We start from the raw sequence: 23,064 nt of genomic DNA on the forward strand, positions 1-23,064 counted from the left end.
CTAGGAGAACCACAGATGAAATCCCACCCCTACCAACCTCTAGGAGATGTCCTCTAGGTTTTTGGCTCACCTGGGTGGAAAGAGGACATCCTTCCCGTGGCTTCCTTTGACAACAGGTGGAGTAGAGATGGGTTCTCAGCATCGTCTCAGCACCCTCCATCTTGGATGTTGGCCAAATAGACCGAGCGAAGGTTGGAAGCTTCAAGACATGGAAGGTCCCCATTAAGTCTTCTCCGGACAGGGAAGTTGGGGTGCTCTTTTTCCCAACACTGCACCCAAAACTGTCTTAAGTCATCTCAGATCTGATGGTCTCTTGACATGAGTCTCACCTTCTACCCATCAACCAACTTCTACCATCTCCTTTAAAGGCTCACCTGGGGTGTCTTCTACAAACTGGAACCTGTCCTGCAATCGGGGACCCCAGTGGCAGTGATGGGGTGCCCCAAAACAGTGGCCACCCCATTGATAGGGGTAACCCAAAAAAGTCTTCCTTCAAATATGGCGCGCTTGACAGAAACATTTCTGGTGCTCCGTGTTGACTACAAGAAGCCCTCGGCTTACGACCAATTAGTTAGCAATTGTTTGGACTTACAATGGAACTGAAAGGAGAACTTACGATGGGTCCTCGTACTTACAACTGTCACAGCATCCCTGCGGTCACTGGATTGCAATTTGCTGTATTTGTTGTCGTATCCCAGAGTCAGCAAGCATGCAATGGAGGATGGGGTTTTCTTAAGGACCACGTGATTCTCTTACCGTCCTTGGCCATAAAGGCGGTAAAATTGTCTGCAGTCATAGGATGACCCACTTAACAATTGGTTCCCAATCGTGGTCCTAAGTTAAGGACTATCTGTAATTTGAACTCAGCTCAGGTGGCTGTCTCTTTTAAGGATTTGCACAATAACCTTGCACTTTACAGGGATGTTGAGTGATAGCTGGAGTGCCACAGGATTCCTCTGAAGTGGACAACTGTAATACCACCCTCCGGCCAGGGGTAGTGCTAACGTGCCAGCATGTATCGGCTTTCCTCTTCACCCTTGTCCTCTGTGGTGCTCTCTAGGCAAGCTGGACTACAATTCCCATCTTTCCCAGCGGCACATTTTCCCACCTCTGGGTGTTTCATCTGAAAAAAAGGAGGAAGATAAAGACAAAGGCAGTTATTTTATGGCAGTGCACTAACCAAATAAATTTAAAAAAAAAACACCCAGATTTGGATCCTCGCAGGTATATTAAAAACACGTTTTCCAAGAACTTTTTGTAGTCCACACGAATGCGTTTTATTAGATTAAAATAGGCTCTTTTTCTGGTTATAGAGGAATTTCCCCCACCAATTTAAATATCAAGGCTTTATTTCTCTTTTAAATTTTATTCACCTGAACTCAGTTCTCAGTTTTATTTTATTTTAGGGATTTTTTTGAGGGGGGGGGGCTTTCATTCCTTCGCTGTGGGAAATGAAATTAATTCTTTCGGGAAATTCAGGGAGATCAAAAAACCTGCACAAAAGCATTTTTTGCCTGCACCTTCTCTGCTCCATCACTGTCTTATTATACCCTTCACTCTCTTGTGTCTTCAGAGGACAACCCTGGTCCCCCATTTTAGGCTAGAGACGCTTTCATCTTTCCTAAACAGCAAATGTTTAGGAAAGGGAAAGAAAAAAGAAGACAAGTTAATACATTTTTCAGGTGTATTTTAAGAAGGACCTTTCCCATTAGGGACTAGAATCATGAGAGGTCACTTTAAGCTGCTGCACAAATCAACAGAGCCAGGACAAGATTGATTTTCCTTTCTCTTTCCTGTAAATTACTGTCTTGAAAACAAACTCATCCAAATCCTCTCTCTAACAGAGATTTAGCCCAAAACGTCCTGTTTTGCATACAAACAAACCCCGTCCTTCTGGAGAATGTTCTTAAAATTTGTTTCTGGTACTTATGAGCACCAGTGCCAGGAAACCTCTCTCCTGATTCTTTGCTCAGTGTTCTCTCTTTCTTTCTTTTTCTTTCATCTATCCATCTATCTATCCATCTATCTATCTATCTATCTATCTATCTATCTATCTATCTATCTATCTATCTATCCATCCATCCATCTTCTCTATCTATCTATCTATCTATCTATCTATCTATCTATCTATCTATCTATCTATCTATCTACCTACCTACCTTTCCTTTCTGCCTGCCTTTTCTTTTTCTTTCTTTCTCTTTCCTTTCTTTTTCTTTTTTCATCTACCTATCTTTCTTTTCTGCCTGCCTTTTCTTTTTCTTTCTTTCCTTTCTTTTTCTTTTTTCATCTATCTATCTATCTATCTATCTATCTATCTATCTATCTATCTATCTATCTATCTATCCTTTCTGCCTGCCTTTTTTATCTATCTATCTATCTATCTATCTATCTATCTATCTATCTATCTATCTATCTCTCTCTCTCTTTTCTGCCTTCCTGTCTACCTTTCCTTTCTTTCTTTCTTTCTTTCTTTCTTTCTTTCTTTCTTTCTTTCTTTCTTTCTTTTCCTTCCTCTTTCTTTCCTTCCCTTTCTTTCTTTCTTTCTTTCTCTTCCCTCCCTCCCTTTTTTCTTTTTCAAGAAACAGTACACGTGTTGCCAATTGAAACTGAACTCTTTTGCTGCAATATCCCTTTATTAATAAAACGAAATGTCGAATGTCTTCTGACACCATGCTTAAGTTCTGCAGGTCAGCATTGGCTTTTGATGACAGCGGATTGGAAATTTGAGGGAGGGGAAGAAAGAAAGCAATGGAGAGAGATCTACAACAAACTGTTGCTGTGCAACGAGATCAGACTCCAATCATTTTTTTGGGGGGGGAGAGAAATATTTCACACTTTTCTTCAACTCTGAAAAGAACAGAAGTTGAGGAAAGACAGCTAAAACCTGGTACCTTCCATGCTTCCATCTACCTTAAAATGTGCATTTTTTGTGATATGTGTGTGGGTGTCCCCCAAAGTTATGCATGACACAGGGTTGCCCACACTTGGTGAGCTTCTGAATCTCTTCCCCTGCCTAGAAATGATACCTAAATATCCAAAAAGGAAAATTTTTGTGTTCTGCCTGTCTCAATGTCCGTGCAATGCTTTTAACCAAAAGCTGTTCAGTCACATGAGCAGATTAACAGAATAACTTTGGAGGTCATCTAGTCCAGCCCCCTGCTCAGGTAGGAGACCCTATACCATCTCAGACAACGGGCTGTCCAGTCTCTTCTTAAAAACCTCCAGTGATGGAGCACCCACAACTTCTGGTGGCAAGCTGTTCCACTGGTTAATTGTCCTCACTGTCAGAAAGTTTCTCCTTAGTTCTAGGTTGCTTCTCTCCTTGGTTAGTTTCCATCCGTTGCTTCTTGTCCTGCCTTCAGGAGCTTTGGAGAATAGTTTGACTCCCTCTTCTTTGGGGCAGCCCCTGAGATACTGGAACGCTGCTATCAGGTCTCCCCTAGTCCTTCTTTTCATTAAACTAGACATCCCCAATTCCTGCAACTGTTCTTCATATGTTTTAGCCTCCAGTCCCCTAATCATCTTTGTTGCTCTTCTCTGCACCCTTTCCAGAGTCTCAGCATCTTCCTTATGTCCACATTCCCTTCGGCTTTTCTCCTCCTTCCCTGGCTGAGAGTGAGGGGGAAGCCCCTCCCCGCCCCATCTTGAGGGTACCCCATAGGGAGAACTTCCAATTTCTTGGCCCCCGCTTCCTTGCTTCTACCAATCTAATTGAGAAACCCAAGGGGTTCCCAATTTAATTCTTTTTCCCAAAGACACTAATTAGGAAGGACCAGCCCAGGTCCTCATTTTCTGCTCATCCTGGATTATGACTCCCCCTCCCCACCCTGCTTTCAGGCACACCTATCTACCCCTGCACTTTGAACCTCCAGCTGTGAATCTCCCCTGAATAACAATGGAAGGGCAATTGACTTCCCAGGGACCCTGCCTGCCCCACCATTTCCAGCCCAGCCCTCCCTTTGAAGACCGAGCAGAGAAAATAAGGGGATAAACCAGAGAGACTTTCATTTGCCGGAACAAGGAGAGTTTTAATCAACACCCTGAAAAATCTGGTCCCTTTATGTCCAGGGATAATTGAATTTGAAACCGCCAGATTATCCGTTTCCCGGGCACTGTAATTTGGAAAGGACTGTCCTTGGATAATATTTCTGCTCATCTCCCCCCCCCCCCCGTCAGTTCTCCCCTCCTCCCTTTGCAGACCCCAGAGTGGCAAAGTTGAAAAAAATGAGGAATTATTTTCAGATCAGCGAGGTGGTTTGGGGATAAGCAGCTTCTCAAGTGGTTTAAAAAGCTCCCATTTTCTTAATTCACAAGGATGAATTCGTAAGATTTCTTTTTGGAGAAATCTTAAATTCTTCCCATTTTGCACCCCTGGGTTACTTCTTGCACAAGTAATCAAACTAAATTCATCTGCATCGGTCAAAATTCTAAAGGAGACTGGATGGCCGTTGGTCTGGAGTGTCCTGTTTGAGAGCGGGTTGGACTAAATGGCCTCCAAGGACCCTTCCAATTCTGTTATTCTGTTAATCATTCTCAGCGTGGAAAAAAGTTAAACCACCATTAGCCAGCCAGGAAAAACAAATCTGTATTTATGGTTGAATACAGGAAGATCCAAATTTTGAAGCATCCCTAAAACTCTCCAGCCTGTAAGTCTAGATGATAGTTTGGCTCTTCGCTTGCAATCTGATATTTCATTTCTGTTAAATTTCATTCCCTGCCTGAGCAGGAGGTTGGACTAGATGACCTCCAAGGTCCCTTCCAACTATTATTATTATCAATCATCGCACAGTCAGCCAGATGTTCAGACTGGATTTGGCATTTTGTCTACCTATCGAGTCCTTACCCAGGACCTGGGATAGGCAGATGTGGATGTTTGATGTTATTACAGGTATCGTCGCAGGATGGAAGCAGTTCCTAATAAGGCCGCCTTTTGCAATTGACTACTAGCGAATTTGTCAATGCCAATTGTGTTCAAGTGGTGCTCCAGTTGTTTTGGGATTGCACCCAAGGAGCCTATGACTATTGGTACTACCCTTGCTTGCTTTTGCCACAGTCTTTCTATTTCTATTTGTAGGTCTTTGTATGTTGTTATCTTCTCCAGTTCTTTCTCTTCTATTCTGCTATCTCCAGGCACTGCCACGTCCACTATCCAGACTTTTTTGTCTTTCTTATCGACAATTGTTAAGTCTGGAGTGTTATGTTGCAAGTGCTTGTCTGTTTGAATTCTGAAATCCCAGAGCAGTTTAATTTTGTCATTTTCTATGACTTTCTCTATTTTATGATCCCACCAGTTTTTGCTTACAGACAAATGATATTTTTTGCAGATCTTCCAATGCACCATTGTTGCTACTTTGTCATGCCGCTGCTTGTAGTCAGTCTGTGCGATCTTCTTACAACAGCTTATCAGGTGGTCCACTGTTTCTTCAGCTTCTTTGCATAGGCGGCACTTACTGTCTGTTGCTGTCTTCTCAATTTTGACTTTATATGCATTTGTCCTTAAGGCTTGGTCTTGTGCAGCCAGGATTAGTCCCTCGGTCTCTTTCTTCAATTTTCCTGCTCTTAACCATTGCCAGGTCTTGTTATTATCAGCTTTCCCAGCTATATTTTTTAATGTACTGGCCATGTAGTGCTTTGTCTTCCCATGCCTCTATTCTGTTCTTCGTTTGGTCTTTCTTGTAGGCCTGTTTGGTCACTCCAGTAGTTAGTAAGCCTTCCTGATATACTAATTTCAGTGCATCTTCATCATTGTTCTTCAGATATTCTTCCAAAGCCATTTTTTCTTCTTCAACCATCTGATGTACCTTCTTCTTCTTCTTCTTCTTCTTCTTCTTCTTCTTCTTCTTCTTCTTCTTCTTCTTCTTCTTCTTCTTCTTCTTCTTCTTCTTCTTCTTCTTCTTCTTCTTCTTCTTCTTCTTCTTCTTCTTCTTCTTCTTCTTCTTCTTCTTCTTCTTCTTCTTCTTCTTCTTCTTCTTCTTCTTCTTCTTCTTCTATTATTATTATTATTATTATTATTATTATTACAGAAATACCAGGGCAAGACCCTATACAAAGGGTGCCAAAGGTGAAATTTCGCCCATCTCTTGCAAATGGGCATCACAACATTAAAAGGGAGAGAAATTCCTTCAAAAAGCAGGTAGGAAAAAAACTAAAGGTTTTTAGGCTAAGGCAGGCAAGATGCTTCCTAAAGGGAGGTGCTGCCCCCCAGTGGCCAAAGAGTAAAAGTATTGTTCCCAAGGGACGGAGATTTTGATAGTCCTTCTGCTTGATTCCTTGAGGGCCATCAGAGAGCTATCTTCAAGCATCTGAGGGGCTCCCACCAGCCCAGGGAATCTTAATCTCCATTTCTTGATCAGAAATGGAAATGGAAAGGAAGATGATTCGTGATAGAGCTAAAAGCTGTTGGTTACAAAGTCCTTCAAGAATTGGCTTTTTCTTCACAAAAAGTTGGGAAACAAGAGACTGAAGAAGGGGAAGCTGAATATCCCAAAGATGCTTTTTTCCCCCCAGGAGGCAACTGGACTTCCTTGTTTCTCCTTTGAAGACGTTTCGCTTCTCCTCCAAGAAGCTTCTTCAGCTCTGACCGGATGGTGGGGGAATGGAAGGATTGATACTCCTTGCAGACAGCTGGTCATTTGCATCTTTTTAGAGCCGGGGTCTTCAAATGTGGCCCTTTTAGGACTTGTGGACTTCAACTCCCAGAATTCCTCAGCCAGGCATGCCCCTGGTATAGACTCTCTTGCTTGAGCAGGGGGTTGGGCTAGATGACCCCCAAGGTGTCCCTTCCAACTCTTTATGTTCTAGCTCAGTGGTCTTCAAACTTGGCCCTTCAAGGACTTGTGGACTTCAACTCCCAGAATTCCTCAGCCAGTGTGCCTGGCTGAGGAATTCTGGGAGTTGAAGTCCACAAGTCCTAAAAGGGCCAAGTTGGAAGACCCCTGTTTTTAGAGAGTCCTTGAGGCCACTTGGAGGTTTACCTGTGTCCTCAGGGTCACCTGAGCGGTGCAAATGGGTGTGAAGCCTTTTTGGCTGAGGATGTTTTCTGCCCTGGGTCCTTTCATGGTTGAAGACGGGCGCAGACTGTTGGGGATGAGTCTGTGTTGTCTGCATCTCCAACTGAAGCGCAAATGGTTCCTGGAGTTTGCAATATGTTCTGGAAATCTGTTCACACTCCCACACTGTTTGAAGGGCGTTCATCCCAAAGTGCATGGCTCAATGTCTATGGAGATTCTCCATCATCCAGGCCATGGTTGTCCCAAAGGGGCTTTTTCAAGCAGCAACTGAATTTCCCTGTTTTTCTTTGAAGATGTTTCGCTTCTCATCCAAGAAGCTTCTTCCGCTCTGACTGGATGGTGGGGAAGGGAAGGACTGAGGATCTCCAGAGGCATCCCCCCTCCCGTGGATTCGTCCTGTGATGCTACAGCCCCGTTGGGTCCTAAAGGGTCTTTTTCTCTTTTCCGCCCCATTTTTGCTGCAACCAGCCCCTCTTCTGAGAAGAATTGGGAATTAACGGCCTCTCAAAACTGTCCAGGATGATAACTCAACCAGAGTGGCAGGAACAGGTGTGGCCATGTTGAAGAGGCCCCTTTTGTAAATGTTTTATGGAGCTTTCTTCCCACAGCGGGGACTGGCTCACCAGCGGAGAGGCAGAGAAATCTCAGATAATCCTTCCAGCTTCCCTCCAAGTCATGTGGGAAAGAGGCAAGGCTAACAAAAGTTTGATTCGAAAGGATCCAGTGGAATTTCAGAGATGGCTAGGGCGGTGTCGTCTTAAAAAGAGGGCTCCAAGCACAAACCACGTAAATAATCCCCCTTTTTAAAGGAGGCTGGTAAGCAGCACCCTGCACGGTGATTTTTCAAATTACTGTGATTTGCAAAAGTTGTGTGCCCTCCAGCAAAAGCCCCTGCTGACCCTTCGCAACACATTCCAGCCGAGGCCCATACAGTGTGTGCAAAAGGATTTCCTTCGCTTCGGAAGTTGGAAAACTGATTGCCTGTTGTGTCCCCCAAAGTTAAAATCAACTTTATTGCCTTGGAATCTTTAACCCAGTGTTTCTTAACTTTGGCAGTTTGAAGATGTGTGGACTTCAACTCCCAGAATTCCCCAGCCAGCTATGAAGGCTGGGAATTCTGGGAGTTGAAGTTCACAAACCTTCAAATTGCCAAGATTGAGAAACATTGCTTTAAATCAGTGGTTCTCCACCTGGGGGTCGGGACCCCATTTGGGGTCGAATGACTATTTCATGGGGGTCGCCAAACAATGCAGTCCGCCATTTTTCCCCCCCTTTTCCTTAGCTGTGCTACTCCCTTTTATTCTATTGGCTTTTGAAAACCAATAGAATAGACTCTCTTGTCCAGGCTGTCTCTGCCCTGCTGAACCTGCCAAAAATCCCAGTCTGCAAACGGTGCTGCACCCGTTGAGTAGTCCTCGACTTACGACCGGTTGGGGGTCGCGGCATTGAAAAGGTTGAGAACCACTGCTTTAAACCAACTTTATTGCAGCTGGAAATCCTGTTTTTCTAGCTCCAAAATCCACCAAATGTGGTCCTTTGCTGCCCTCTAGTGGTGTAGGAATGGAAGCACACCCCTTTCCCCCATCGTTGCCCCCTGGTTAATGGCGATAACGCGAAAGATTCCATTTATTTTCTGAATTCTTTTCTTTTGGTTGTCATTTTCTCAGAGGTTGGGCTGGCACCCCCCCCCCCATCCAGAACTTTCAGGCGGATAATGGAAAGCACTCTTTAAAATCTTAATTTGCCTTGGTTGTCCATCAGCCGGAAACTGACAATCTTCTGAACTTCGTGGCAAAAGAAAGAGTCAACAACACCATCCCACAGAGTGCCAGCGGAGCAAAGAGAAGCCCTGTCTGTCTGCCCCGTCTTCAAATATCTTCTAGATGGCAAGATAAGTTCTGACGCACAAAGGCCAGCTGGAGGAGACGAGTAGAGTTTCCAAAGCTTGTGGTGAGGTTCTTAACCCACGTTGGGCAGCAAATTGGATGCAGTTGGATGACCACGAGCTGGTGTTTTTTTTCTCTGGCTCCCCTTCAGGACCAGATTTATCATGAAATGTCATTTTGGCCTTTTCTCTGTTTCTCTCCCTCTCCCCCCCCCCCTCTCTCTCCCCACATGCCCTGACTGGGCTTCAGACAATGGTCACAAGATGGTAATCAAATTTCATCCTCTCTTCTCACTTGACCTTTTTGTGTCAATGGAGTCAAGGATCCTTCCCACCACATGAACACCCTTCGCAAATGGATCCAGAACGACACACTTAGGGGTCCTTCCCCCCCCCTCCTCTATACCATCTGGAGCTTCCAGGTGGCTGCTTTGACAGAAGACCTTTCTCTCCTCAGATATCGGTGGTCTTCTCCCTCAAAGAATGCAAATCGTTTTGGGGTGGTTCTCCATCCAATTTGCACATTCGACTCCTCCGGAATAAGTTGTGTAACAGCTTTACAACTGTTACACAATTTATTCTCCTTTAGGTTTCCTCCTACACGTGGCCTTTTTCCAAAGAACATTTTTTATCGTTCCTTAACATTGGGGATAATAATAATAGTAATAATAATAATAATAAGTTGGAAGGGACCTTGGAGGTCATCTAGTCCAACCCCCTGCCCAGGGAGGAAACCCTATACCATTCCGGACAAATGGCTGTCCAGTCTCTTCTTAAAAATTTCCAGTGTTGGAGCATTCACCGCTTCTGGAGGCAGGTTGTTCCACTGACTAATTGTTTTAACTGTCAGGAAGTTTCTCCTTAGTTCTAGCTTGCTTCTCTCCTTGATTTAGTTTCCATCCATTGCTTCTTGTCCTGCCTTCAGGCGCTTTGGAGAAGAGCTTGACTCCCTCTTCTTTGGGGCAGCCCCTGAGATACTGGAACATGGCTATCCTGTCCCCCTCGTCCTTCATTAAACTAGACATACCCAATTCCAGCAATGTTTTAGCCTCCAGTCCCCTGATCATCTTTGTTGCTCTTCTCTGTACTCTTTCTAGAGTCTCAACATCTGTTTTACATCGTGGTGACCAAAACTGGATGCAGCATTCCAAGTGTGGCTTTACCAAGGCCTTGTAAAGTGGTATTAACACTTCATGTGATCTTGATTCTATCCCTCTGTTAATGCAGCCCAGCACTGTGTGGGCTTTTTTGGCAGCTGCAGCACATGGCTGGCTCATATTTAAGTGATTGTCCACTAGGACTCTGAGATCCCTCTCACAATTGCTACTACTGAGCCAGGTATCACCTATATTATACCTGCGCATTTGGTTTTTCTTGCCTAATGTAGCATAGCATAGCATAGCATAGCATAGAATAGAATAGAAATTGAAGGGATTGGTTATCCAATCTCTTCTTAAAATCTTCCAGTGATCCTTCAAACATGTCCACAACTCCTAGATAGATTCTTGGAGTTGTTAAAACACAGAATAAAGTTGGACACTACTAAAACAGACACCAAAAATATTTAGTGTTGACTAGGGCTACTGGATCTAGTAAACCTGGATTTTTTTTCTAGTTTAACCAAAACTGCAAATCAACTAGCACCTGGAAAGAGCCTCCGAGCATGTTATGAGAGTAGGAATTACGAAAAGGAAACTTTTTGTATGGATGGGGCTTTGCTTGTTTGTGTGGACCGGTCGCTGGCATGCCACGGCCTGGGCCCAGTCCACGGACCGGGGGTTGGGGACCCCTGCGATAGTTGGACAGTTGACACCCATGCCTCCATTCTATTCTTCACTTGATCTTTCTGGTAGGCCAGTTTGGTCTCTCCAGCAGTCACAAGTCTTCTTGGCATGCTAACTTCGGTGCCTCTTCTTCATTATCCTCAGTTTATTCGTTCAATGCCCTTTTTTTCCTTCTTCAACCATCTGATGTACTTGCAACGTTCCATGCCTGCTGATTTTCCTTGGTAAGTAGAGCCTGTCAGCCTCCCTCCAAGAATGTCATAATTTTTCTAGTTTTCCTATCCAGGGTTTTTAGCTCCGCTTGAGTGCAACCCACTATTCCATCTATGCGACTAATTGCCGAAATTGTCCAAATGTTAATGGCCTTGACGATATTTCCACCACTGAGTTTGGACAACCCTAAGATCTAACTCACTCTTCTGATGCATTCATGGCTAACTTTATTCTCGACATGCTTGATGTCGTCAGGCTGAAGGATGTCCAGGTATTACCAATAGTATTAATTATTAATAATACCCGATGGAGGGCCGAGTCTGGCCTAAACATCTGGCTGACAAGTGCGAAGAGCCATAATAATAATTTTTATTAAACTTCTATGTCACAACCCCCAGGGGCTCTAGGCAGTTATCAGAAGAATGCATGCAAAAGCCACACAAACTTCGTAAGTCCAGAAAAAAAGAAATATTGTTATTTTAGTTGCAAGTTAAAGTAGTATGGGAACCAGAGGGAACAGACATCTTTCTGAAGAAATATTTGGCCAGATGGACAGAGAATAAGGTTGCGTCTGCTAGAAGACAAGCAGACAGTGGCCACAGGTTCCTTCATTTGAACAACCTCTCAAATATGTCAACCTTATTGTTGAATTATTCAAGTTAACCTCTCAAATAAATCCACGGGGCTTCCTTTAACAGACATGGTCAGCCATTTGATCCCATGTGGCTAACTCCAAAAAAGAGCATTGTTTAAAAATATATATATATATACACACGCACGCACACAGACACACATACGCATATATCCACCCGGAATAGCATGACTTTCATAAAAGGAAAACTTGTGTAGACTAGAAAAAGGCAGAAGGACTATCAGTGGCTGTTTTCCTGGCTCCATTATTTGAGAAGGGAACTCGTGACGTGAAAGGAGGGTTAAGAAACACCAACATCAAAAGGGATACCAGTCCAGAGAAACTGGAAAGGAGCAGATAAATTGGTTGAGTCCAGCCTTCTGCTCCAACCATCTCAGCTGTTGGGTACACTGGTTCTGTTTTCTTCCTTTAACTACACAACCCCCTGGGGGGGGGGAGGAGATTGGCCATAAATTACCATGCTGCCTGCTGAACAAACAAACCTTGTGTGTTGTACTCTGAGCAGAAGGGTTTGACTGGCAGAGCAACCCCGAGGAAAGAAACCTTCCAAGGCAGATTTGGAATTTGCTCCCAGTCCAAGGAAGACAGAAGGAAGTCATCCTCTTGTGCACAACACATGGACACAGGAAGATCTGTCTTCCCGCTGTAAGATAGCCTCAGTGTTGGATTACAAAGCCTGTTTTATAACAATTCCTTAAATGGGGGATTGGCACGCAGCAGCGGATGCATCTCAAGCGAGGCAGTGACCGTGGCTGGCTTTGATGTTGAGTTGACGGTAAAGATGGAGGCCATTTCTACGTAACCTCATGCACTTAAGTAACTGTAGATCCTTGCTTACGTGGAAGAGAACCTAACCTATGTTTGTTGAGCTTGGCAGCACTCACTGCTATAGGACGTTCTTCTACTCAACTTCTTGAGAAGGCAACCTTGGATGTCCACGTCAAACTCCATGTTTGTAGATCATCTTTAGGATTCAGGATTAGGATCCAAGTCTCTTGACATGGCTAGTTCACATCTGGTGCCATCTTATAGTGAAAAGGCTGAAATAGATCTTCTGGGATCAGATGACATCAAGATGGATCAGTCTTCTATTGATGCTCTTTTGGATCACTCTTCTATTGATGCTCTCGAATAAATACAACTGGCACATGGATCAGTCTTCCAGAGGTTGACGACAGCTGGCATGTGGATCACTCTTCCCAATGCTCTTATATACAGCTGTCATCTCACCTGTGTTGACTACACTGATTGGGACTGTTGGCCAAGGTGACTGGCGATTTGGTGGGGGTTGAACCTCGAAAGACCCGGTGGGACATTTTCTGAGGGATGGTATGGGTATGACTTCAAAGGAAGGACTGTGATGTTTACCAATTCAGACAGAAACACCGGCAAGCTAGTCATCTTACCTTCTGATTCTTGGATGGGCTTCAGAGTTGGGTTCTCCGTGGAAGGTCCTCAGGCTCCTGACAGATTTAGCACCTGGATCTCACCTGCTGGCTAACTCATGGTCATGCCCAAGTCATGAAGAAGGGAGAAAGCCATCTCCTTGCCTGCAAACCTAGAGAGAGATATTAGATGATTTAGTTAAGCTGGACAGACAAATTATCTCAACCCAGAGCATCTTGACTGGAAGAAGCCAGATGATCGTAGAACAGGGAGTCTGACAAGAAATGCAACAAACACCTCTATCTATTGGGATGGAAGAATGATTGATATTACAGTCAGGCTTTCAATGTCTTCTAAGCCAACTTCAAACAGTGTGGTGTAGTGGTTAAAGTGCTGGACTAGTTCAGGGAAGCCCAAATCTGGCTCAATAGAGAGGGAAAGCTGCTTACATCACCTTAACATATAAAATGATACATATATAAATAAAACATATAAACCCTAAAAGAGCAACCTCATAGTGCTATTACCAACCAGAAACACTGTTCCTTTATTATTGGTTTATTATGGATCCTGTCAAGACAGAGGATCCAGCTAGGGGAAAAAAATGATTCCCAATGGATATCCTCAAGGTGCTTTTTCAAAAAGCCAACTGGAATTTCTTGATTTTTTTTCCTTGAAAATGTTTCACTTCTCATCCAAGAAGCTTCTTCAGACTCTCAACAGAGCTCCTAAGTTATGGGAACATCGCTGTTGTTGTTCAGTCCTTAAGTTGTGTCTGACTTTTTGTGACCCCACTATCCTCCAGTATCTTCCTGAGTTTGCTTGCCCAAATTCACGTTCATTGCGTTGATGACACTGGCTAACCATCTGATCCTCTGCCGTCTCCTTCTCCTTTGGCCTTCCCTCTTTCCCAACATCAGGATCTTCTCCAGGGAATCGTGTCTATGGAGATTCTCAGTCATCCAGGTCATGGTTGTCCTAGAGGTGTCTGCAAGGAGTATCAATCCTGCCATTCCCCACCATCCAGTCAGAGCTGAGGAAGCTTCTTGGAGGAGAAGCGAACACAAGAAAGTCCAGTTGCCTCGTGAAAAAAAGCACCTTTAAGATCTCCAAGGAACCTTTTCTTCTCATTTGGTGGCCCAAGTATTTGAGTTTAGGCTTCAGGATCTGTCCTTCTAAAGAACTATCAGGGTTGGTTTCCTTCAGGATTCACTGATTTGATCTCCTTGAAGTCCAACACCACAATTTGAAAAGCATCAATAAAACCCCCCCTTTTTTTTCTTTGATCTTGGGCCTTGAATGACTTACGAATAATGGCTGGTTGCTTTTATCCTGGTTTTAGTCTGTGTTTTGGAGAATTGATGGCAAAGGCCAAGCCATCAGGGGTCAGCAGGCCAATAGCTCCTGTAACTTCAGCTGTTAAATAAATCAGGTCTATCTATTCCCTGGAAGCTTCTCAGCCCTCAAAGGTCTTCTGGCCCAGCTTCCTCCACCGTTAGTTGAGGAGAGTGGGTGCTTTTTTTGAACTTTTGGGTTGGCACTGCAAGAGGAATGAAGCGGATTAAACTAGAAAAGATAGGCGCCAGGCACAGCCCATTCCCCTTCAAAACATGTGACCAAGTCTATTTGTTCAGATAGACTCATTATTGTAGAGTTTTAGTCACGGAGGAAACTTCTAACAGTAATTAGACACATGATAGAAAGATGTTAAACTTTGTCTTCAAAGATCTCCCTTCAACAGAGCGCTCTGGTTTGCAAGGCGGCGAGCCAAGGGGCCGAGCTGAAAGTTGTTCTTGTTGTCCTCTCCGTTTTTTCCCTTTAAAAATAACTTGTTTGAACCCCAAAGAAAAATAGCATAAAATACCAAAGGCCGGCCCCAGCCTTAGATAACTCTACGGGCCAAAATTGGAACAAAGCACAGAAAAATCAGAACATCTCGAAGAAGTACATCCTCTAAGGCAAGGGTCTTCAAACTTGGCCCTCTTATGACTTGTGGACTTCAGCTCCCAGAATCCCTCAGCCAGGTGTGCCTGGCCGAGGGATTCTGGGAGTTGAAGTCCACAAGTCCTAAAAGGGCCTAGTTTGAAGATCCCTGCTCTAAGGGTTTGGGGAGGCCTTCGTGCTCCAGATAAAGCGGAAAGTGGAGCAAGAGGGAGGAAAGGTTATTTGGGGTGAATTAGGAAGCTCTGCTTTTTGGTGCCAAATGGTTTCTGGTTATCAGTGATGAGGGAGGAAGCACTGAGGTAAATTGAAATATTTGTGTGCGTGGGGGGGGGGGTTGGAAAGAAGAGGAGGGAGAAGGAGGGAACCTGGTGCCTCCTGATTGGTGGCCTGCTTTTTTAGCTGTTCACTAACCCTGATTAGCTAGTCCAGGGGTAGGTAATCTTGGCCCTTTTATGACTGGTGGACTTCAGCTCCCAGAATTCCTGAGCCAGCCATGCTGAGGGGAAAGGGAGAGGTTTCCAAGCTCAGCCATGCTGGCTCAGGAATTCTGGGAGTTGGAGTCCACCAGTCATAAAGCGGCCTAGGCCTAGGCCAGAGGTAGGTAACCTTGGCTCTTTTATGACTGGTGGACTTCAACTCCCAGAATTCCTGAGCCAGCATGGGGGAACTATGGCCCCTTCATGACTCATGGACTTCAACTCCCAGAATTCCTGGGCCAGCCATGCTGAGGGGAAAGGGAGAGGTTTCCAAGCTGAGCCATGCTGGCTCAGGAATTCTGGGAGTTGAAGTCCACGAGTCATAAAAGAGCCAAGGTGGCCTACCCCTGGGCTAGGCCAAGGCCTGACTTCATCCCTGTCTGGAAGGCTTCTCCAAAGCTGGAGACGAAATCAAGATCTATTCTGAGGGCCCGGGTCGACCTACGATCACAACTGAGCCCCAAATTTATGCCGCTAAGCGAGACATCTCTTAAGTGACTTTTGCCCCATTTTATGACCTTTCTCGTTAAGTGAATTGTTGTAGTTGTTAAATGAGCAACACGGTTGTTAAGTGAATCTGGCTTCCCCCACTGACTTTGCTTGTCAGAAGGTCACAAAAGGGGATCGTGTGAACACGGGACACTGCAAACTGTCATAAGTACATGCCAGCTGCCAAGCCTCTGAATACTGATCACGTATCCAGGAGGAGGCTGCAGCAGTTATAAGTGTGAAAATCAGTCATAAGTCATTTTTTCCCGTGCTGTGGTAACTTTGAACAGACACTAAACGAGCTGTTATAAATTGAGGACCTGTATCTATATCTACATTTACCTGTATCTATATCTACATCTATGTCTACAGTATATCTATATCCATCTGTCAATCATTTCTATTATCTATAATCTATCCATCCATCCACCTACATATCCACTCATCTATCTACCATCATCTATCTATCTATCTATCTATCTATCTATCTATCTATCTATCTATCTATCTATCTATCTATCCATCCATCCATCCTTCCCTCCCTCCCTCCCTCCCTCCCTCCCTCTCATCTACCTATCTATCCATCTATCCGTCCATCCACCCACCCATCCAGCCAGCCATCCACCTATCCATCCATCCATCCATCCACCTTTGTCCATCCGTCCGTCCACCCACCCATCCATCCATCCATCCATCCATCCATCCATCCATCCACTCACCCACCATTCATCCACTCACCCATCTATCCACTCCACCCACCCATCCATCTACCTACTCACCCACCCACCCACCCATCCATTCACCCACCCACCCACCCACCCACTCATTCACCCACCCACCCACCCACCTGTCTGTCCATCTGTCCACCTATCCACCCACCTACCCATCTACTCACCCAGCTATTCATCCACCCATCCACCCACCCACCCATCCACTCACCCACCCACCCACCCATCCACCTGTCTGTCCATCTGTCCACCTACCCATCCACTCACCCAGCTATTCATCCACTCACCCACCCATCCATCCACCCACCCGTCTTTCTGTCCATCTGTCCACCTATCCACGCACTTACCCATCCACTCACCCAGCTATTCATCCACCCATCCATCCAAATTTTTGCTCATCATTTTTTAGGAGTTGATTCCATGTTCGAGGACTAGGATGGAGGAATTCTCCTCTTTCATACTCGATTAGAAATGATACAGGCTTCCATTTTATTAATGTTATGTTTTCCTTATGCCTTATGCCCCAACCTGAATTAGGTTTCAGTTTTGTTCCCAAAGGAAGCTGTTATGAATACAAGCCAATCATTTTCCTCCTTCTCATGCAGAAGGAATTTTCTGTCCATCTAGAGGAGAAGAAGATGATTTTTCTGGCCACAATCTTCTCTTCAACACCAACCAATTCATCTGAATTCTTTCAATAAAAGAAACCATTTTAATACACCGTGAACCTCTAGCCAAGGGAGCCTGAATAAGACCGCTGTATTCTTTTATGACATGCCTTGGCAAATATACAAATTTCAGCATTTATGCAAACATTAAAAAAAAATATTTATAATTCTTCTTACCAAAACTGTCTCCGTCAGACATCAGAATATCGGCTGTAAAAATCTCCCCAAGGAATCTCACAATAAGATCTAGCTCATGGGTGGTTGACATTCTCTACTCCAGTGGTTCTCAACCTTTTTAATGCCGCGACCCCCAACCGGTCGTAAGTCGAGGACTACTCAACCGGTCGTAAGTTGAGGACTACTCAACTGGGGCAGCACCGTTTGCAGAATGGGACTTTTGGCAGGCTCAGCAGGGCAGAGACAGCCTGGACAATTCCTATTGGCTTTTGAAAGCCAATAGAATTAGACTCTATTCAAGAGAGTCTGTTCTATTGGCTTTCAAAAGCCAATAGAATAAAAGGGAGGAGCACAGCTAAGGAAAAGGGGGGGAAAAATGGCAGACTGCGTTGTTTGGCGACCCCCGTGAAATGGTCGTTCGACCCCAAATGGGGTCCTGAGAACCACTGCTCTACTCTGTCTATTAGGTTGAGAGACGAGAAGGGGAATAAAATTATTGGGAAGTATCCCTGGGCTTCAATTAGAGAGAACTTTGCACAGATAATCAGAAGATAAGATGCTAGGGTAAAACGGTTTTCAAAAGCTGGCACATTCGGTGCCAGAATGTACACAAGAATAAGGACACAATTATGAGAATTTTTTTTTTAAAAAAAAACCTCTAGTTAATGTAAGACTTGGGTAACAATGGGAAAATGAGGAACTCAAACATCCAAGTTCTACAAAAATGGGAAACAGAGAAATTAAACTAGGCAGACTCACCTGTACGTATTATAGGAAACAGTTAAAGATCACCAGGATCGCTTACAAACAGAATTTATTACAGCCTGTCCATTATGGCTGTTAAGTTGTGACAGTCACAAAGCAGGTCACCCACCTGATTGACTTGGTTTTATGTCCCTTTTTGTGGCGGTCGTAAAACAAAACACCACTGCAGCTGTTAAGCGAGCCCTTTGGAAACAAATCATAGGAACCCCTGGGGATGTTTGCGTAACTTTGAACTGTACTTGGGTGGATTTGAATCTATGCCACTGAGTTCTGCAAGCATCAAGATGACGATGGGGTGCTTCTTTTGAGTTTTATTTATTTTATTTATTTTTAAAGGCAAACAGATAGGAAAAAAAAAGAACATAAGCATTTAAAAATGCAGGTACATGATGGACGCTTGCAAGGGGACCTTCTCCTTTCAGTCTGGGGGACCCAAAAGGTAAAACTTGCAAGGGATGAGTAAAAAAAAAAATAATAATTCCTTTTTATCAGGGCTTTTGATCTGCCCTGTTACCGCTGCGTTTTCCTAGAGTGTTTATCTTTATTTCATTCAAAAGAACGTCAGTATTCTTTTGTTTTCTTTCCTAAAAAAAAAAAAAAGGGTGGATGCTGTCTTTTACTTCGTGCTGATGTGAAGAGGAAAAAGAACAGATAAGCAAGAAACGATGGCGCTTTTGATTTGTCCTCCTTTTCCACATGTAATTTTTATTTCAAGTGTTTCCACAATCGGAGAGAAAGGAAACGCTATTTTCCCCGATATGTGCACTTCAGCATGTATTTTATATCTATCAAAAGACGGCATTTCCTACGGATAAATATTTAAATGCAACTTTTGATCGGTATAAAGTACGCTGCAGCATTTTAAGAAGTGGGTTCTCCAGACGGTAGATAAATGTTTGAGCTGCTTGTTGTCTTAAAATGTTGACTATTTTCCTCAAAAGGTATGTAAATAAATAAATTAAACCTCCCAGGTCATGGTCAACTAAGAAAAAGAACAATATGGAAACAGATTTGGCCAAGGCCTTTAATCCTGATAGGGTCCAAAAAGGGATATATTTCCTTTTGGTTGTGTTTTTATAGGTAGTCCTTGTTTAATGACGGTTTGTTTAGTGACCATTTACACTTAGGACAGTGATTTAAAAAAGCAACTTGGCCACCAATCCTTGCAGAGTCTCTTTGCAAAGTGAGAGGAGCAGCGTATGAATTTAATGAATAAATCAAATGAAATTTGCAGATCTGTAAAACAACGGAAAGCTGAAGTGAGATCATAAACCCAGTTGTGGTTTCACTTAGTGACCGAGTTACGGCTGCTAAACGAGGACTACCTATATTACAGAATGGCCTGTCCCTTCTTTGTTCAATCTCAAATAACATTACCAAGTTTAGAGAATAATGATCGATACCAGTGATGGCAAACCTTTTAGAGACTGAGTGCCCAAACTGTAACCCCAAACCCACTTATGCATCGTTGCGTGCCAGGTGGGTGTGGCCCATTGGGTGGGCGTGGCTGCGGTGGTAACGGCCGACTGGGTGGGACTAAAACGTTCAATCAATCAATCAATTCCAACTTTGCAAGATCTTTTTTTCCCCGCGAGAAGTTGAAATTGACTGATTGAACCTTTTTTTGGTTTTTTTGTACATGGTGGCAGAGGCCTAAAGCCAAAAGATTTTATAAAACCCAGCTGAAGGCCTAGGATGGGACGACGGCGTGCGTGCCCACAGAGAGGGCTCTGAGTGCCGCCTTTGGCACCCGTGCCATAGGTTCGCCACCACTGATCTATACACACCATAAAATTATAAGCAGGGGAAGGACTAGAAGACCTTCAAAGTCCCTTCCAACTCTGTTATTTTGTTATTCCGTTTTGACCTTTTGGGTCATTATAAATCTTCAGGTCCAGAGTCATTTCTTGAGATTGATGGCTATAAAAATCAATCAATCAATCAATCAATCAGTCCGTCCGTCCATCCATCCATCCATCCACCCATCTACATGGATTAGTTTTAGTTCAAGGGCAGACAGTAACACCATCTAAGGCCATCTGATGGCACCAAGGCTTCACGGAAAAGTGGTTTATGGGTGACAGAATTGGTAAAAAAAAACCAACCCACTGTGATTAGGAGAGAAGGTAGCTTAATGATGGACACCACCATCCTGAGAGCGTCCTACCAAATCTAGGGTAAACCTTTCATTTTCACCTTGTGTACACACCGCTTGACCCAAAAGACAATGGGCGCCAAAAGAAACCAACAGAACAGCCTATTACGACCATGAGCATCGCTGTGATTTCTTTTAGACCCCACTGATGAACAAAACTAAGATCAAAGAAAATGAGGGGAAAAAAAATCAGGTTGCGTGGTTGCACATCCTCCGCACGTGGGCTTTGGATTTCATTATTCAAGTAGGTAACATGGTTAGTGCAAGGAGAATTTTGGAGAAGCTTGTTGGTTGGCAGGAGTGACCCATCCATGAGTCTTGCCTACTAGATGGGAACTTTCTGCATGAATTGTGTCAAGAGGTTGGTGGGACAAAGAGCGAACATGGGTCTTCCTTTAGCAACGTGCAGTCAACTGAAGGAAGACAATTGGTTGAGGACTTTTTATGGGAGCCTCTTGAGTCAAGAAGAGGACCACAAGTTGCCTCTTCCAAAAACAGACCCAGGTCTGCAGGATTCCCAGGTTACTCTAATACACACAAGATATCAAAAAAAGCAAAACTCTTAACATTACCTATGGACCATGTTACGTTCCAGCCTCACCCTCGCAGTCCTTTTTGGTCAGCATCTTGACTCGCAGTCAACCATTTCCTTGCTGCAAAGAAGGAAAGAAGATGGGTAGACATGTATTCTTTAAGCAGATGACACTCAAGGGTGCGTTTTCACAAACACTTGTTTCTAATTACACTCTTATGTACCATGTTTTTTCTTAGACCCCGTTCTTTCATATCTAATTCGAAGCAATAACCCAAAATGCAGGAAATGCGGATCATCAAATCATGCCTCTCAAGAAATCTTTTTTTTTATGCTCGTCCTGGTCCAAGAACAGAGAAGGACCTTGAGCAGGAAAGATGCACCTGAAATTTAGTAGTTCACCATCACCCTATCTTTTCAGAATGAGCATAGAGCTGGAAGGGACCTTGGAGGTCTTCTAGCCCAGCCCCCTGCTCAAACAGGCGATCCTACACCATTTCAGACAAGTGACTGTCCAATCTTTTCTTTAAAACCTTCAGGGATGAAGCACCCATCACTTCTGGAAGCAAACCTGACAAATTGTCCTTGCTGTTAGGAAGTTTCTCTTAATTCCAAGTTGCTTCTCTCCTTGATGAGTTTCCATCCGTTGTTTCTTGACTTCTTCGTAGCTTCTGTGGCTACAACTAATCCTGAGTTGTCTGTTCCATCTTCCCCATCTCTCTTACAAATATTTGCATCTATTTTGTTCATTTACATACTGTACATATGCGTGTTTCCAGTTTACAATCTGGCCCGTGGCAGTTAACAAACCTAACCATCAAGATCAAAAATGAAAGCAAAAAACAAAACAAAAAAACAAACCCCAACTAAAGTATTAACAGCCTGAAAAGTTCTAAAGTCATGAAGACACATCAAAATGCCCCAGAGGATTACGGACTGGTGGGTGAGTGGGTGGGAAGAAGAAGAACGAATAAAAGTGGGCTTTAATATTTTCTTCTTTAAAGCATGACAAAAAAACAAGAAGGAACGGATTCCAGAGGGTAGCCGAGAAGCCTCTTTGCACCGCAAGAAAACCCCGGGGTATAAACATTGCAACGTCTGGCACGACGTCGGTGCAAACTTGTGAATACAGTTGGCTTGCAAAATGGAATTGCCATTCTTCGCTGGGTTGTTTGAATACCGAAGACCCTCCGTGGCCACCCGACCCATTGTCCAGATCGGGAAGGATCATTCCAAAGTCACTTTGGCTGTTAATTTAAAAAAAAAACAGAGGAGGAGAGACTGCTGGCCACTCACCATTGGAGTGCGTGAGATTTCCTTCGCTTTAGATGATAAAGTCAAGATTAATTCAATTTTCTTTTTCTTTCGGGATTGATGGGACAAATAACGGTGGAATTTGGCTTTTATGCGTAGTTCAAGTAGTCCTCGGCTTACGATCACAAGGAAGCCCAACATTTATGTGGTTAAGAAGACCCCAGAAGACCTTCAGCGTCCCTTTCAACTCTATTATTAAGTGAAACATTCGCTGAGTTTTGTCCCATCTTACGATGTTTCTCACCGCCGTTGCTAAGTGAATGACTGCAGTTGTTAAATTAGTAACACAGTTGTTAAGTGAATCCCTCCATTGACTTCGCTTATCAGAAGGTGGCAAAGGGGGGGTCCCATGACCCCTCCCCAGGGACACTGCGACCGTCGTTAAGTGTGAATCAGTCCTCAAGCGTCTGAATTTTGATCATGCGACTGTGGTCGTTAAGTGAGAAGAAGGATGGCAACCTGCTTTTTTGGAATCCCGTTGTAACTTCAAACGGTCACTAAATGAATGGTTGTGAAGTTGAGGACTACCTGTAACGGCCTGGACCTTATTGTGTGCACCAAGGTGGGAAGATGCAAGATCATCCTGGGTTGATGAAGATGAGGGAACTTGCCGAGATGGCCAAATTAACTTCTTTGAACACAGAAAAGAGAATATATATCCATGTTTCTGGCTGACCAGGAACCCCTTGTGGGCTTTTGGCATGAAACAAGAGGGGAAAAAAAAAGAACTTATGGTTTATGGTTCTGATGAATGAACAGAATAGATTGTAGAAAGAAGAGAGTTTTGTTCTAACCGTAAAGAGGTAAATTTATAATAGCATTTATAACTGCTGTAGAGAAGATCAGAAGCTATTTTGCTTTTCTTTCCTTCTCTTTCTTCCCTTCC

The 23,064-nt window shown here is 43.9% G+C and overlaps 1 protein-coding gene across 2 annotated transcripts in view; it reads right to left on the minus strand.

Annotated features, from left to right (window-relative positions):
* PAX7 (paired box 7) overlaps positions 1 to 23,064 on the minus strand; it is a 184,232-nt gene that overhangs the window by 101,358 nt on the left and 59,810 nt on the right. Inside the window, exons 3-5 of one of the 2 annotated variants that reach the window (XM_039355065.1) lie at positions 20,905 to 20,985; positions 12,951 to 13,102; positions 71 to 1,123 (exon numbers count right to left, since the gene is read on the minus strand). In XM_039355065.1, coding sequence (XP_039210999.1) covers positions 71 to 89 — 19 coding nt within the window. In that variant the 5' untranslated portion in view covers positions 90 to 1,123; positions 12,951 to 13,102; positions 20,905 to 20,985. Of the gene's footprint in view, positions 1 to 70; positions 1,369 to 12,950; positions 13,103 to 20,904; positions 20,986 to 23,064 lie in introns of those variants that run through there. The other variant, XM_039355066.1, reaches the window with a different exon arrangement.

Source organism: Crotalus tigris, unplaced genomic scaffold (assembly GCF_016545835.1).
Source record: "Crotalus tigris isolate CLP2741 ecotype Arizona unplaced genomic scaffold, ASM1654583v1 scf7180000018590.67127310178:1205815, whole genome shotgun sequence".
In the NCBI taxonomy this organism is placed as follows: Eukaryota; Metazoa; Chordata; class Lepidosauria; order Squamata; family Viperidae; genus Crotalus; species Crotalus tigris.